The sequence below is a fragment of the Rhinolophus hipposideros genome, assembly GCF_964194185.1.
Source record: "Rhinolophus hipposideros genome assembly, chromosome: 15".
In the NCBI taxonomy this organism is placed as follows: domain Eukaryota; kingdom Metazoa; phylum Chordata; class Mammalia; order Chiroptera; family Rhinolophidae; genus Rhinolophus; species Rhinolophus hipposideros.
This window is the reverse complement of record NC_138061.1, coordinates 43,314,966-43,331,539: the sequence shown is the minus strand read 5'-3', so window position 1 is coordinate 43,331,539 and position 16,574 is coordinate 43,314,966. Positions and strand designations below refer to the sequence as shown.

Below are 16,574 nucleotides of genomic sequence, written 5' to 3'. Positions count from 1 at the left end.
AGGCATGCATAGAGAAAGGCCACATGAGGGGCCAGAAAGAGACTTCATCCCAAACCAACTCTGATGGCACCTTAATCTTGGACTTCTAGCTTATAAAACTATGAGAAAATAAATCTGGGCTGTTAAGCTACTCAGTGCATGGTATTTTGTTATGACAGGATGAGCAGACTAACAAAGAGTTCTAACCTCCAGTACACCTCAGAATGTGACCTCATCTAGATATAGGGTCACTGAACATGTAATTAGTTGAGTTCATACTGGGGTATGGTGGGCCCTTAATCCAATATGACTGGTGTCCTTAAAAGAAGGAGAGACTCAGTCACACAGACACACGAGGGGAGAACACCATGTGATAAGAGGCAGAGACTGAATTGCTACAGCTAACAGGTAAGGACCAACAGGATAGCTGGCTACCACCAGAGGCTAGAAATACTCAAGAAAGGATTCTCAACAGGTTTCAGAGGGCCTGTTCACATCTTGACTGTGTACTTCCAGCCTCCAGAACTGTGAAACAAATTTCTGTTGTTTTAAGCCACTCAGTTTGGGGTATTTCCTTACAGCAGCCCTAGGAACAAACACTATTGCCTAGTCCGATCACCCTACAGTGAAGACTACATTAGGCAAGGCTCTTCATGGTACAATCAGCTTTTCATTATAATACTCAAATATGAGCAGAAAACCAAAGATCACCTAACATTTGAGGAAATCATACACGAAAATTAGAGGCTGAAACAAACAAAAGCAGAATTTAAAGGAAAGAGAGATTATGTAGAAAGAATATGTCTAAAAAGCTATTTTTTGTATCCTTAAAGGGAAGATATTTTACACATAATTAGAATAAAATGCTATAGAAAAAGGAACATTCAGAGAATATAACGAGCTCTTAGAAACTAAACACACACGAGTAGAAATGAAAAGATTAATTGAAGGGTGAAAAGATAAAACTGAGGAATCCTACCATAAAATTGAGCAAAAAGAGCTGAGAAAGAAAAAAAAAAGATTAGAAAATTACAGAATCAGTCCACATGTCTATATAAGTGAATAAAGGGAATCCCAGTTAGAATAGTGAAAATGGAGTAGAGAAAATCATTAAAGAAATAATTTTAATCAAATTTCCCACATCTGAAGGACAAAGGATTCCCAGATTAAAAGGGATTATGAGGGTTTAGCAAAATCAATTACAATCTACTCACACCAAGGCACATCATCATGAAATTTTAAAACAACGAGACATAGAGAAAGATTCCACAAGCAGGTAAAAATCAGAATGGCTTCAGGCTTCTGCACAGCAGCATTAGAAGCTAAAACACAATGGAGAAAAAGCCTTCAAAATTCTGAAGGAAAATTATTTCCAACCTAGCATCTCAAAAATTTTACCTCTCCGACAGCCTTCTTAGGAAGGATGCATTTCATCAAAATGAGGACATGAAATAACAAAGAGGAAGACAGGAGATTAAGAAATGTGAGGATGGAAAACAAGAGCAAGTCCAGAATATCTACTGGATGAGAATGCACTAAGAAGAAATTCACACGACTGTGGCAGAGTTTGGGTCTAAATTTGCAGTAAGAACAGAGAACACCAAATAAATGGGGGGAAAAACCCAAAAACCAAAAACCGAAAAAAAAACACAAAAACAAAACACTCAAAAAACAAAACAGAAAACAAGACAATGAATAATACCAGGGAAAACAGACTACTGTGTGGAAAAGGAATGGTAATGACAGAATACAGATCAGAAGCAAATAGTGTTTACAAAGTGGAAAATATTATACAATAGGTACTGATTTAAATGCTTTATGTCTGGTAACTCATATAATCCTCACAACCACCTGAGAAGGTAAGTACTACTACTGTTCTCATTTTACAGATAAGGAAATTGAGGCACAAAAAGGCCAAATAACTTGTACGAAGACCCAGCTAGTAATGGATAGGGCTGGGATGACAACCGAGATAGCCTGGTTCTAGAGGCTGTGTTCTTTATCTGTATATCCTATTGCTTCTTTCTATCTTAGCCTAAATAATGTAAACATTAAATATTGATCCAACCCAATTTACACTGTTCTAACACTGGGAAGCTACAGAGACAGGGAAATATGTATGTGTATAATGTTACATTGGGTAATTACTAAATTATCTTTAATAGAAGTAAGTTAACTGATGATGTCCAACTGAAAAATTAAGAAACAGCAATATAAGTATGCTATTTAGATATGAAAACATACACACTAAAGGATTCGGATAAAACAGTTGAAAGTAGTTCCCTCTAGAAAGAAATAGGGATGGGGAGAGTGGGGAGCTGTTCTTTTTCGTAATACGTCTTGAAAAATGGTTTCATTTTAAAATTATAAATAAATACAACTTTGATAAAAATAAAAACTAAATTAAAAGTAGATCAGAAAGAAAACTAAACAGATTAACATGTGGCCTGACAAAACAAATTTTCAAAAAAAATTTTAAAATCCAACCTTAATCCGTGGGTTAATCTTTACACTTCCTACGTTATTAAAACCCTTGAATCAAATGAATATTTTTAATCCAAAATGAAAAGATGCCTGGGGAACACTTCTTGACAATAAAAAAAAGTTCTTTAGTATGTTTTTTATCCCCTTCTATCTCCACCCTAAAACTAGTAAGCAAATTCAGATTTTACCAATTGACAAGAACTGTAGAACCAGTATGTGATATATTTGTTCATTTTCTTATCACCCAAATATTCAGTCAAAAATTAGATCACTTTCAAAACTCAAGTCAATAAGGTTTTAGAAGGCCATTTCTAGGCCTTTGAAAGAGTAATCTCCCAGAGTTTTCCCTGTGCTTTGTTCTTGCTCATAGTAAATCTCATGACCAAATGTCTGATTTTGATTTTTATGTGCTGTTAGACAATCTTTTCATTGCCACTTTCCCCAACATTCTTAGAATAAAAACACTGGTTTCCTAGAAAAGCTATAGCAATTACACCACTTGGAAGTAAACACTCTATTTTCAAGTCATGAGATGGTATAAGCCTGAAAAAATTCGCAAAACCATACTAATTCTTCAGTAAGTTTATGTTTCAATTACTGCAAGACTGAAAGACTTTAAGTAGGCCATAACAGCCACACTCTACAGGAAATTATATCCTAGGAAAGCTCTGTTTTAAAAATAGGCAAAGGAAGAAAGGAAGGTTGCCAAAATACACAGCACTTTCCGTGTGTTTTGATTTGAACACAGCATCTGTTTTATCAGGTGCAATCTACTATTTGAAGGCTTACAGGGAATGGTAGTAGTTATGGTGGGAAGAAGTAAATTAATAAAAATTGTGTACTTTCTGAAAATAATTCTGAAGTAGATATCAATGGATTTTAGGTAATAACTAAATACCACAAAGAAAGCAGGCTTTGGGATAAGTCAGACTGGACTGTATACTTCTTAACCCAGCAGAGTCAAAGCTGAGAAACTAGAGCAATCTACTTAAGAAATGTACACTCTTGTAAACACAACTTAATACCTGATAGACTTAAAAGTCAACTCTTCTTCCTTTTCTTATTTGTTCATTCAAAAAATATCGAGTGCCTATCATCTACCATGTACTGATCTAGGTATGGGAATATAGCAATTAAAAAAACAACAAAACTATGGTGGGGAAGACACACACATATACAAATAAATAATATGATACCAGATAGTATAAGAGACTGCTAAAAACAACAGGGAGATTTTCAGAAGATTAATTTTACTAAGAAATTGCAAGACAAAGCAAATTTGGATGGGATCACCATACAAAAACACTTTATGAGAACAGTTCTGGTACAACTGTTATAACTGAAGGTTAAATTGGATAACTAAGTTTAAGTGAAACTCAGTAAGAAAGTAGTATTCAAAATTTTTGTCAGAAGTAAATTTAGGTTGGAAATAAAGAACTGCCAAGACTTAACAGAACTTTCAAAAACTTCAAATTTCATAGTCAACCATTTTGATCACAGTTGATTTAGATGCTTATAGATGCAATTCTGCCTTAGTATTGGTTAAACTGCCTCATTGCCCTTGGAAAATATCCATATAGCTGTGGCCCCTGAAAGTCTACCTTGGAATTAATGAGAAGCACATTCACTGGCTGATTGTGAAAACTATTTCAACTTTGTCATGAAGCTAGGATCCTCACCTACTTTTCTAAAGATAGAAGAGAAAGAATAACATATTAGAAGCTGAAGATATTCAATCTGGAACCATTCCTGCCTTAATGATCCATGTGACCCTGGGCAAGTTAATTCACTTCTCACAGCCCATATTAGAAGATGTTCCCCGCCTACTGTATATAGTTGTAGTGAGAACCAGTAAGATAGTGTGGTAAAGTCCCCCTTCCCCAAAGAGGTCCATGTCCAAATCCCTGGAACCTGTGAATATTTTGTTACATGGTAAAGGAGAAATCAGGTTGCTAATGGAACTCAGGCTGCTAATCAGCTGACCTTGAGATGGGGCGATGATCCTGACTTACTCAGGAGGGCCCAATGACATCACCAGGGTTCTTAGAAGTGGAGGAGGGAGACAAAAGAGAGAACCAGAGAGATTCCAGTGTGAGAAGGTCTCAGCCCAAAATTTCTCACTTTGAAGATGGAGGACTAGAGCCATAAGCCAAGAAAAGTGAGCAGCCTGCAGAAGCTAGAAAAGGTAAGTAAACAGATTTTCCTCCTAGAGCCTCCGGAAGAAATGCAGCCCTGTGGATCCATTTCAGATTTCTGAACTTTAGGACTGTAAGAAAATAAATTTGTGTTAATTTAAGCAAATAAGTGTTTGGTAATTTGTTGAAGAAGCAATTGGAAACAGTAACATACAAAAATGTTCTGAAATTGGTAGGGAATTACATAAATGTGAGATGTTGTTATTCCAATATATTTCAGTTTAGGCTATTTAGCAGCCTTAATGGCAGGCAGGCAACCTGTTTACCAGTAGGTCTTCAGAGTTGTACCATACTATTTCCTTGTAAAGGCCAATGCCCTGCCTTTCCTGTCCTAGTGCCTGACCATTTTTGCTTTTAGCTCTCATTTTATCTGTGAAGCAGAGTTGTTTATCATGTAAATGTCAAACCAACTCCAGCCACCTGCCTTTCTACTTCCCCAGTAATTGAAGTTTCTCTTCAATTACTTATTCTTTTGATATTCCCAAAAGGATTATTAAGAAAACTTCTTTTAGAGTCACAAAACTATAGCAAAATTAGGTACAGATAATTCCTACTTTGTTAGTAATGAGTTATTTTCTAAAAACAACTGTTTTTAGACAAGTCAATATATGAAGTATATATCTACTACATCATGTATATACATCAACACATATCAAGTTTTATAGTTTTTCCATCAGTTTGAGTAAGAATGTTAAAGCATTCTCTTCCATAGGTTAAACTACATTTAATTTATGAAGCAGAATTAAAATTTCAGGGTTAGAACATGTTATCAATCCCAAATTTATACAATAATCCGGTAATAAAAATTTGAGTGTTGTATTATGGGAATAAAAGACACAAATCCATGTTTCTAAGTCTTCAAAAATTAACCAAGTTAATTGATGCCCAGTAAAAAATGAACAAGTATTTTTATAGTGGTTCTTAAGCCAATCTCTAAATAACACCATCTTTTGTGTTCTTTTACATTAACTTACACATGACAGGCTTATTTCTTTGTATCACAATTTATTATACCTTTATATTTCTTATTGTTATCTTTTTTTATTTTAGGGAATAGTATTTGTGTGTCTGCTGATAATATCCTCATATTATTCAAGCTTCTCATCTAAATTTCATTTTCAATTTGTACTTAATTTTTCCCCCCAACAAAATCATGCAGACTTGTAAGGGAAGATAGACTACCATTAGCTCAAATATATACACAAAGACACACACAGAAGCATACCAGTTATTTCATATCCTGGGTATATAAAACTTTATAAGTGAAATGGGCCCGAGGTTGAGAAATAGATCACCCAATACTTCAAGTATACAGTTAATCAGATTCCGAAAAAAAATCTCATTTATTAATCGTATCACAAAGACTCCAAATAAGGAGGAATGTTTTGGCCAGTACATTTATTAAGGACTGGCCAGTAGTATGCTCCCATATTTTCATGGTGTTTGGAAATGACAAGCAACTTGTATTTTTATCTTTCAATAGGGAATTCCAATTAAAATATTACATAGTAGGGCCAAGTATCATTTATGGACCAGTGCAAGGCCGTGAAGTGCTACTGTTTTGCTTTAAGTACAAAAATTGACAGTAATTTCACGTCTATTGAATCTAATAATAAAAACGCTTGGATTGTATTTCATGTTTTTTAGTTTTCATGTCATTTTTCTAGTGAATAGTTTTTTATTTTATTTTACAAAAGTATTGGTCTATGACTTATTGGAAATAAAAAAACAGAAAACTGTTTTTTTACTATAGGTAGCTTGAGAATCACTATTAATAGAAGATAACTATTAATAGAGGATAAGTGCTTGTTTTTAAAAATGAACGTATGACAGTACTATAAAACAATACTTGAAGAATTGATTATAATGTACATTAAAATATGTCCCTTCAAGCCATTTGTAAAATTACTTTATATTACTAGGACTTAATGTGGTTCCATCTCTTAATATGATTTTACCAATCCTAGATCTAAGAGACAGCTATATAATAAAAGGATAGACAAATTTCAGAGCTCAACTAAGTAACTTCTCTACCTCTGCTAGATATATTCTACCATTCTGATTGATGTGTATATACTTCAATTCAAAAATTAGTTTTACATAAAATAAAAAACAACTACAGAAATTCAATAGAATGGGTTAGTTATAAAAGGTTCATAGCCTCCTCCCCCCCTAAACATAAACAAATAAAGAATCATCACCTGATCTTTCATAATTTGCTGAGGCTACCATCCGAGATCCCTCACAAAGAACCATAGCTATATACCCTAAAAAACTGAAAACAGGTACTGAAATAAATCCTTCTACATGAATGTTTATAAAAACACTATTCGTGAAAGCCAAAAGGTAGATAAACAATCCAGATATCTGTCAATGGATGAATGGAGAAACAATGTTGTATACGAACAGAGTGGAATATTATTCAGCCATAAAGAGGAATAAAATACTGATATGTGCTACAATGTGGATGAGTCTTGAAAATAGGCTAAGTGAAGGAAGCCAGACACAAAAGCTCACATCTTCTATGATTCCATTAACATGAAATATCCAGAATAGGTAAATGCATACAAATAGTAAACAGACTGGTGGTTGCCACGGGCTAGGTGGAGGGAGTAAATGCTTAATGGGTATGATGTTTTATTTTGGAATGTACTAAGTGCTACTGAATTGCTCACTATGAAATAGTTCATTTAATGTTATGTGAATGTCACCTCAATTAAAAAGGAACCATAGTTATTGATGTGCAGTTATCTCAATACCGCCTACCTCTGTTGATTAACCACTAATAAACTATGCTTCTACTAGTGTCTGAAATTTCACTTCATCACAAATAATAAACTTAGTAAACATTTACTATTAAACAAACAGTATGGGAACAGAAATGTGTAAAAAATAAAAACAATTAATGAAGGTAAAAAAAATTTAAGGAATGGGGAAAAGGAAACTGAAAGAGAAGAAACACTGAGGACTGAAGAAGAAATTACTACAAACAGAATCTGATTCAAAAGGAATAAAGACTGCAATTGTCAGTAGTGACGAGGTATCTGCACATTTGAATTAATTAGAAAATAACAAAACACCTACAAAAGAAGAAAAGGTTTGGGGGACAGAGAGGTATATTCTCAGTGTGCCTATAAATTTACAAGGCTAAAAAACAGACAATCCCCCCAACCTCTTATTGTACTAAAACTTACAGACCAAATGAATAAGAGATATCCAATTACTCATCCGAGAATACTTATTTAAATGTGAACTGACAGTGAACTATTTTTGACACTCCACTTTGGAAATTATATTCAAAATTAGTTTAAACAAAGACTAGTTTCAGAACTTCACATTTGTATTACATCTTTAACCCAAAACATTATTCCAGCTGTTTCTAAAATAATGACAATTTTTCTAGTCTGGTATATAATGGATACATTAAACAAGAATTAATTACTCATAAAACTATACTTACATATTCCTTCACATTTTTTGTTTTCACAGCTTTGTATGAATAATATGCAGGATACAGCATTCCAAACACCAACCTAAAAGTAAAAAGTATGAGAAGACTAATCAAACAACGCTTTTAACTACTCATGAAAATATCACCTAACAGAAAGGTAGAAAGTACATGGAAAACACATGACAGTGTAAATTTGTATGAAAGCAAATTTGTGTAAATCCACTCAGAAAAGCAAAGTGAAAACACATCTTTTAAAAATAAAAGACAATTTCAATATTCCAGATACAGTTTCATGGGAAAAAAAGATTTTCTTTTTCAACTGCCATTTAATACATTTTTTCTCATTACAAAAAATATTCTGTGGTTCCTTGAAGAAGAATTGGAAAATGTAGAAAATTGTGAGGGAAAAAAAAAGAAAATTGGGTAAAAATAAATTGTCCCAACCCTACCAGTCAGAGATAATCAGACACTGTATTGTAGGCAAAATCCTACTTTTATCCATGTGTCATATACATAAAATGTAAACAACAACAAAAAAATGTAAACACACACACACACAAACACACACACACACACAATCTGTAGCAAGGAGAAAGTAGTCCTTTACTACATTAGTTTGAGAAGCACTGGCTTCTAATTATAATGACAGTGAATGAAACAATACTTGATATTTTTATTACAAGATGAGTTAAAATAACTAAGCATTTAAAAAACGACTAAATCATAAGTAGGACTTTTAAAAATGCCATCTATTATGATTATTTCACCAAATCCCAGATCCAAGTATGATATATAATGTAACGATGATCCTGAGAATACTGTAGAATAATATATGAAGACAAAAAATTCCCTGATGTATTATGTGAAAATGCCAATTGTAATGAAAGGACAGCCTCAGAAATGGCATGACACTGTATATAAATGGCTTACGATTGGCATTTTCACATCATAAATACATCAGGGAATTTTGTGTCTTCATATATTGTTCTACAGTATTATTCTCAGTATCATCATTACATTCCACATTGCGCTTCCTATTGTTTTTTTAAATAATAATGTATTTATAGTTGTTTGGTTTTCTAGGTTTTTGCTATTGCACATAATACTGTGAAAAACATTTCTGTGTATATTGATATTCACTTCCTAGTTGTGATGTTCTTGGGTGCTTGATATGCTCACTGTTACCGGAGTCTAGACCCTTGTTTGTCTATTTTATATGTTAACCAATATTTTTCTAGGTTATTATTATCTTTTGATTTTGTTCATGAAGTTGCTGAAATCCCGATTCTATTATACTAGCTAGGGCTGCCCCAACAAAATAGCACAAACCCAGTGGCTTAAACAACAGATATTTTCTCAGAGTTCTGGAGGCTAGAAGTCTAAGATCAAGGTGTTGGCAGGTCTGGTTTCTTCTGAGGCCTATCTCCTTGGGTAGCAGATGGCCACTTTTTCACTATGTTCTCACAGGGTCATCCCTTGGTCTCTGTGTGTGTCCTAATCTCTGCTTCTTATTGCTTTGTCTTGTAAATCATATTGGATTAAAGCCCACAATAAGGACCTCATTTTAACTTAATTGCCTCTTTAAATACCTTATCTCCAAATATAGTCACATTCAGCAGTACTGGCAGTTAGAACTTCAACATATGAATTATGGAGGGGGGGAATTCAGCCCATAATACATATTGTATATTTATGAACTTTTATTATAAATGTTTCCGTGTATATTTCTTATACTGAGAGCAAGTAAATATCTACATCTCTATGTTTTTAGTTCATTTATAGGTTTTGGGTTTTTTTTTTTTTCCGAGGAGGGGGAGGGGCAGTAAATCCCTGGTGACTTTCCTGTCCCTCACAAAGCTAAACCCTGGCTTTGGGGCTGATGTCACCAGGTCAGATGAATACCAAGTCTTCTCCTGCTGGGGATTTTATTCTTACTAACTGGAAGCCATATCATTAACAATTGCTGCCTTACCTAATAATACTACCCTGTGAATGCTACTTCACCAGAAGTGAATACCAGACTCTAGATATAGGATTTTTAGTGTGTCAGAAAGCTTAGGGCTTTTCAATTTAACACAGCCCTCCCCCCACCAACCACACAAGGCACAGAGGCTTTCTAGCGTAGTGACTTCTAAAACAGCTATTACCTTAAGAACCAAGGTGTAAACAAGAATACAACTCCCACCCAGGACTGCTCCATGTTCATCCTCACTGCTGACACAGCTGTAATCCCATAGTTAGCCATCATAGTTACAGTTTACATATTTAATAATTTCTATCCATGTTGTATTTCCCTTAATAATTTGAATAAAATCAATGTAATATCTTCCATATTCCTCTATAATTTAGTACCAGTGAATTTAAATTCAACATGAGTTTCTTCAGTTTTATCACCGGATGGATCTTTGACTCCTCCTTCCCCTGCTACAACACCCACTCACGTCCTGCTGGTCTTTCCCTGGTGAGAGTCCAACCATCCTCCCCCCTCTTTTAATTTCAAACCAGTGGCTGATAATACATACATTTAGGCTCATGTCATCGCATCTGACTTACTGGATGTGAAGTTTCCCAACACATTACTGTGGCTCCACTGTCAGATCAATCTTCCTAACACACTTGCAACATCGCCTTGCTTTAAAGACTTCTGTAGCTGGCCTCCTCACCTTCTTGCTGACCAGCCCCTGTGGGGGATCATCAGAGCATAATTCGAAAACCATTCCTTTATATAAACCACCTATTCCTACATGATTTCCTCAGTATGCCTCTTGTATTTCTATTTCAGTCTTGGAATATCTGCTTCTTGCCTGCAATGCCTCCTACCCTCATCTTTCCTCCTCTCTTTTCTTCCATTTTTTTTCTTGCTTAATTAATTCACTCCCCCCCAGCCCTCCTCCGTAGACTTTTAAATTACTTTTATTTTGAACTTTAGAGTTTGTCAGGATTAGTCATTTTGCCTTTAGCATATTCTATTTTAGATTGATGTATTTTTTAAAGAATATAACTGACTTCCAAAACAGGTAATTTTCTCATATATAGTAAGGATTTGGTGCTAATTGATACTATGCATACAGGTGCTTTGCCTTTATTTTTAAACTTCTGTATTGAACAGAACCAGTCACACAATATCCCTAACACCTAACTATTGTAAGAGTAGAAAGCAGTAATGTATTTCATTTGGAACATGGGAAAGATTATAAATGTCTTAGTGAATATTGGGACCATTTTTAAGGACCAACACTATTAATATTATAATTTATTACGGCTCCAATGTGAATATTACTGAGTAATTTATTACTAATGTGTGTAACATTTTATAGTGCTTTCTTTTTTTGGTTTATTTTTTTTTAATGTTGAGTCCTACTGTAGATATTTGCAACCCTGGAGGTCGGGCACAAAGCCAAAGCCTGAACACAGTGTATAAAATCAAATAAAGTTTATTTTAGAAGGCCACACACAAGATAAACTTCAGGTTTATTAAAGGAATTACTTGCTACAAATAAAATTCACCTATAAATTTGAATACTGTTTCAGTTATAGAGGCAGAAGAAATAGTTACTCATTTCCTCTTAGTCTTAGTTTTGCCTAAAGAGGGAGAACTTTGCCAAAATACTCATGACACCCTTCCCTCCCATTAAGGTAAAGTTGCCTATACGAACACTGGCTATATTGAAAATCTTACACTATTTAGAAAGGAAATAAAATTTATGGAAATGCAGTAGTGGAAATGGTCCTTGTTTCATTTTTCATACATGGAAAATACTTGAATTAGCTATTTTTGGACAGATGTTCAGACACAATGCATCCTTCATCAAAATTATTTTAGAGAATAATAAATAGCATGTTCAAAGGTGTATCTCAGAAGTAACTAGTAAGAGTGCTCTCAATACTAGAGTAATGTTATGAAGCATAAAAATTCCCAACATCGTTTCACAAAAAATTGATTAAAGCTTCTTTTTGTGATTAAGATCCTAAAAACAGCTTACTACAGAATTTTTGGAAGATGTAGAAAAGTATAATAAAAGTATAAAAAAAGTATAATAAAAATCACTAGCAATTCCAATATCAAATGAACCACCTTTCTTTTTTGTTAAAGGTGTTTCTGCACACACACACACATACACACACACACACACAAACACACACACAATTTGTTATAATTTTTAGCAAACTTTCACAAGTCTGATATTATCATTCCCTCAGATGCTTTAAAAACCTTACAAAAGCATCAATAACTAAATAACAAAACTAATCAAGAGTTAATTTACACTTAAATAAGTTATGAAGCAGTAATTCCAAGAATTTAAACTTCTTTCTTTTTTATCTACTATTCTTGTCATTCTTTAAAAAAATATTATGAAAAATGAAAACAGAATAGAAATAGAACAGTATTAATATAATAAATCCCCCTACACCTATCACCCATTTTAAGAATTATTAACAGTGATCTATTCTTAGTATTTTGGAATTATATTTTCCAGTTTTTTCCTATATTTTAAAACAACGTAGTTTAAAGACAACATTTTCAAAACATATTTCATAACATAATTTAAGTATAATTAATTGACATCTTAGAGCACATAGATTTTTATCTTGCCCTTTCATTAAATGTTACATTATGAACATTTTCCTATATTTTAAATATTCTTTAAGAACATCAATTAACAATTACATAGTACAATATTCGCTCATATGAATGAAAATATTCAAATCATTCCTAACATGTCCACTATTTTAATGCTATGCTGAACAACATTTCTATGATTACTAATAGGAGCAACTATTTATCGACATTTTATACTAGGCAGGTATATACTAGGTATATTTTCCATATACCATTTCATTTAATTCTCACAATAACACAAGAGATAGTGCTACTTTTATACCTGTTTTACAGATGTGAAGACTGAGGTTTGTAGAAGTTAAGAAATTAACCCAATGTCATATAGCTTGAAAGTTTACTGGCCTGATTCAAAGCTAGGCACACTCACTCGAAAATACACACTTAAAAACCACTGTTTGTTTCCTAATGACATTATCCTAGAAGTGGAATAACTAGGTCAAAGGGCTGAAATTTTAAAAGGTTTTTGATATATATCGCCAAACTGCTCTTTAGAAGAGTAACATCAATTTATATTCTTACAATGAATGCATGAAAATACCCACTTAATGACTTTTAAAAGTAGAATAAGAAAAAATATCAAAAGGGTGAATTAACTAAAGAGTCAAGTAGTTATTTTTTTCAACAGATAAACTAGGTTCCTAAGATAAAATATGGAGTAGAACACTCATGCAGTATATAAACTGCTACTAAAAGAAAAAAATCCCAAAAGAATACAATGATGTTAATATTTAATTTTTGAACTATTTTAATTTCTCCTAAAATTGCCTTTAGATTACAAATTACCTCTCTAATGTATAAAATTTTAAATTGTAGTTTATTAAAAGTAAATGTGACATACAGCTTATAGCTGATAATAAACTACATAATACTAATACGTAATATGACCACGCTCATACAGAAATTACTTGGCAAATTCTCTGTATTCCCCTCCTTTGAATCATGCTTGCCCCAGCTTCCCCAAATCATAATTATGGTGTTCTATTACACTAAAGGACCAAAAAACAACTCAATGAGACTAAAAATGAACTAAAGTAAGATAGCTAATGTTAAATAAATTATAGGATCAAAAATCAGAATGACCAAAGACAGATGTACCAGGATCATTAGGATGAGTTAGTCACAATTAACATAGATACCATCTATACTCTCAGAGAGCAAAATCCAACACTCCAGGCTTTTATCAAAGAGTATAAATACCTTTGGTCTGCAATCCAGTTTACATTAAAGACTGTCTGAGATGAGGGAAATTTACATAAGATAGCCTGGCAGAAGAATGGCAAACATGCAGAGATCTTTCTGCTACTTCCATTCCTGTAACCCAGACGGAGATCACTGCACTCTTTCCTGCTGACCCTGGTCTGAAAATCCTTGTCAGCACAGCTCCATAAAGCTCAAACCAACAAAAGACAGGAGCTGAGTAGACTTATTTGCCATTTTTTGCCATCCTTGTTCTAAATATTCCTGTAGGAATTTGGATCAAGCTCGACTACCTGATTTTATTCCTAAACTATTATACCTATCTCCTTTGAGGGAAAAGTCACTTTAACTGAGTTGCCTTTTAGTATTATTCTTGTTTTTTCTTGAAGTATATTATAAGAAATTGCCATACGAAATACTATAGGAATCGTGTTAAAGGTATTGTATATTGTCTATTAGTGTCCCTACATATGAAATTTCATGTTTGAGATTTACTATGGAATTCAGTACAATGCAAAGCTTAGCTTTGAGAAAATGAGGCCATTCTATCTCATAATACGTAATTATATTATTTCCCTCACCCCTGAATGACAGGAAGCTCATATGATAAATGTGTTGTTCAACTATATCAACTATGGTGGGCCTTACAATTGGCATATTTATATATTTGTATTCACCAGATTTTGATTTTCTACTTTGATTGCTATTATTTTTTAGTCTTCTCTTATTTTTCTTTATATTTCAGCATGTACAATTGGCAAAAGATTTCTCAAATAAATTTTAAGAATATAACAGTGTATAAGTAGTTAAAATGTAGTCATTGTAATTAAGCACAAAATTCAACTCTAAGGTGCCAGAGAACGAAGAAAAACATTTTTCAGTTTAGGTAGCTGTAACTGGGAACCACCCAGTGGTTCCCCAACTTACCACACATCAAAATCGCCTAGAAAGCTTTTTGAACACGATTTTTGTTGTTTGCCATTGAATACCATTTTGCTCATAAATTAATCATAGGTTAATTTACACACCAGTATAAGGTAGAAAAGGCAAAGTAAAAGTCTTCTCCCATTTTCAAACCATCTATTTCCTCAAAGGTAAGCATGAAAACACTTTCTTTGATATCTTACAGTAGAATAATTTTTAAAGAGAAAACATTAATAACAAAAACAGTAAATATTCAGAACCTCATCATTTAATTATTTTCTATATTTTGCTATGCTCTTAAACTTATTTACATCTATACTGTCTGTATGGTGGAAATACTAAGTATGCTGTGTGTATCTCTTCCCAGCTCCACATTCAATGACATCACATTGGTAGCTTGAAATAGGCTATTATTGTAGGGAGTATTTATGCCATGGAAATTAGCAAAAGATATGAATTAGTCCACTTTTCCCCAGTTTTTAAGCATTGCCGGCATACCACTGCCTATATGAGCACGTGTTTTAGTCAAGGGAAACTACAGTATATTTCTATCAGGAGGACAAGGACGCAGTATATGTAGAAGAAATTCACAGAATTTAGTGAAATCAAAAAAGGCAGGCTATTATGGCAAACAAGTTCACAAAGGGCAGATAAAGAGAAAGATGGCAAGAAGGCAAGAACTATGATACTGTATCTTGTATCATAGTTCAATTCTGTTTGAATATTAGGTCCCTAATATTAAAAGTCATGAATTTTAAAAACAGAATCAGAATTTTAAACAATAAGGAATACTAAATATAGTCTGTCTTGTAACAATAATTTTATGACTTTTTTCCAAAGCAGTATTTTTCCTTCAAAGGAAATCTTTCCTAGGAACCTCAATAAATAAGAGACAAATGCAAATTAATAAGAAACAAATGGAATTAAGTTGTCCTTAAAGAACTTAATTGCATTGACTGTAGAATCCTCTGAGGAATCTTAAGCCCTTGAGAACTATTTGAAAAGCATCTTCTATAAATGGTTCAGTAGCTCCCAAATCTGTCTGTGTATAAGAATTAATTGGGGATGAGAATCTTTGGAAGTGGGGCCCAAGAATTTGAATTTCTGAATTCTCCATCTTTAACTAAGGTATGAGTAAGGTATACCTATGTATATTATGCTAAGGTATATTATGCTTTGGATTATGATTAAAACTTATTATGATTAAGCAATCAATATGTTGTCAGTATGATAAACTGGTTTCACTTTAATTGAATTTTTAAAAGTAATGTGAAAATGACTATTGTTATCTTGACTTTTGCCAAACTCTGTCCTTACTTATACACTAAAATAAATGTAAGAGATCATAACAGAAAAGAAAGTTACATAAACTCAAGTGACGAAATTTAATAAACTTTGAAAATAATAAATTTCTGCTTGTTTACGGCCAAATGATTACAACTGATGCAAGGTCCAGTGATAACCAATGTACCTGTGTATATTCGTCTCACATGAGTCATTATGCCACTGTGCAACCAGCCATTGCGTAGCAAAAGTCCATGCATGATTACTGTCAAAATAATATGCAACATTTCTTATAAAAATTTTAAGAAAAAGATTTGTTGCTAAGAATCTCTGCTAATAGAGAATTCCCATTTAGTATAACAACAGTTAAGTGGCCTTAAAGAACAATATGAAAATTACATACGGGAAGTAAAGTCAAATCCATGAGAAAAGCCCAAAT

At 33.2% G+C, this 16,574-nt stretch overlaps 1 protein-coding gene across 1 annotated transcript in view; it reads right to left on the bottom strand.

Moving 5' to 3' along the window:
• Positions 1–16,574, bottom strand: part of REEP3 (receptor accessory protein 3) — a 78,225-nt gene that overhangs the window by 36,837 nt on the left and 24,814 nt on the right. Inside the window, exon 2 of the mRNA XM_081074664.1 lies at positions 8,119–8,191. Coding sequence (XP_080930790.1) covers positions 8,119–8,191 — 73 coding nt within the window. The remainder of the gene's footprint in view (positions 1–8,118; positions 8,192–16,574) is intronic.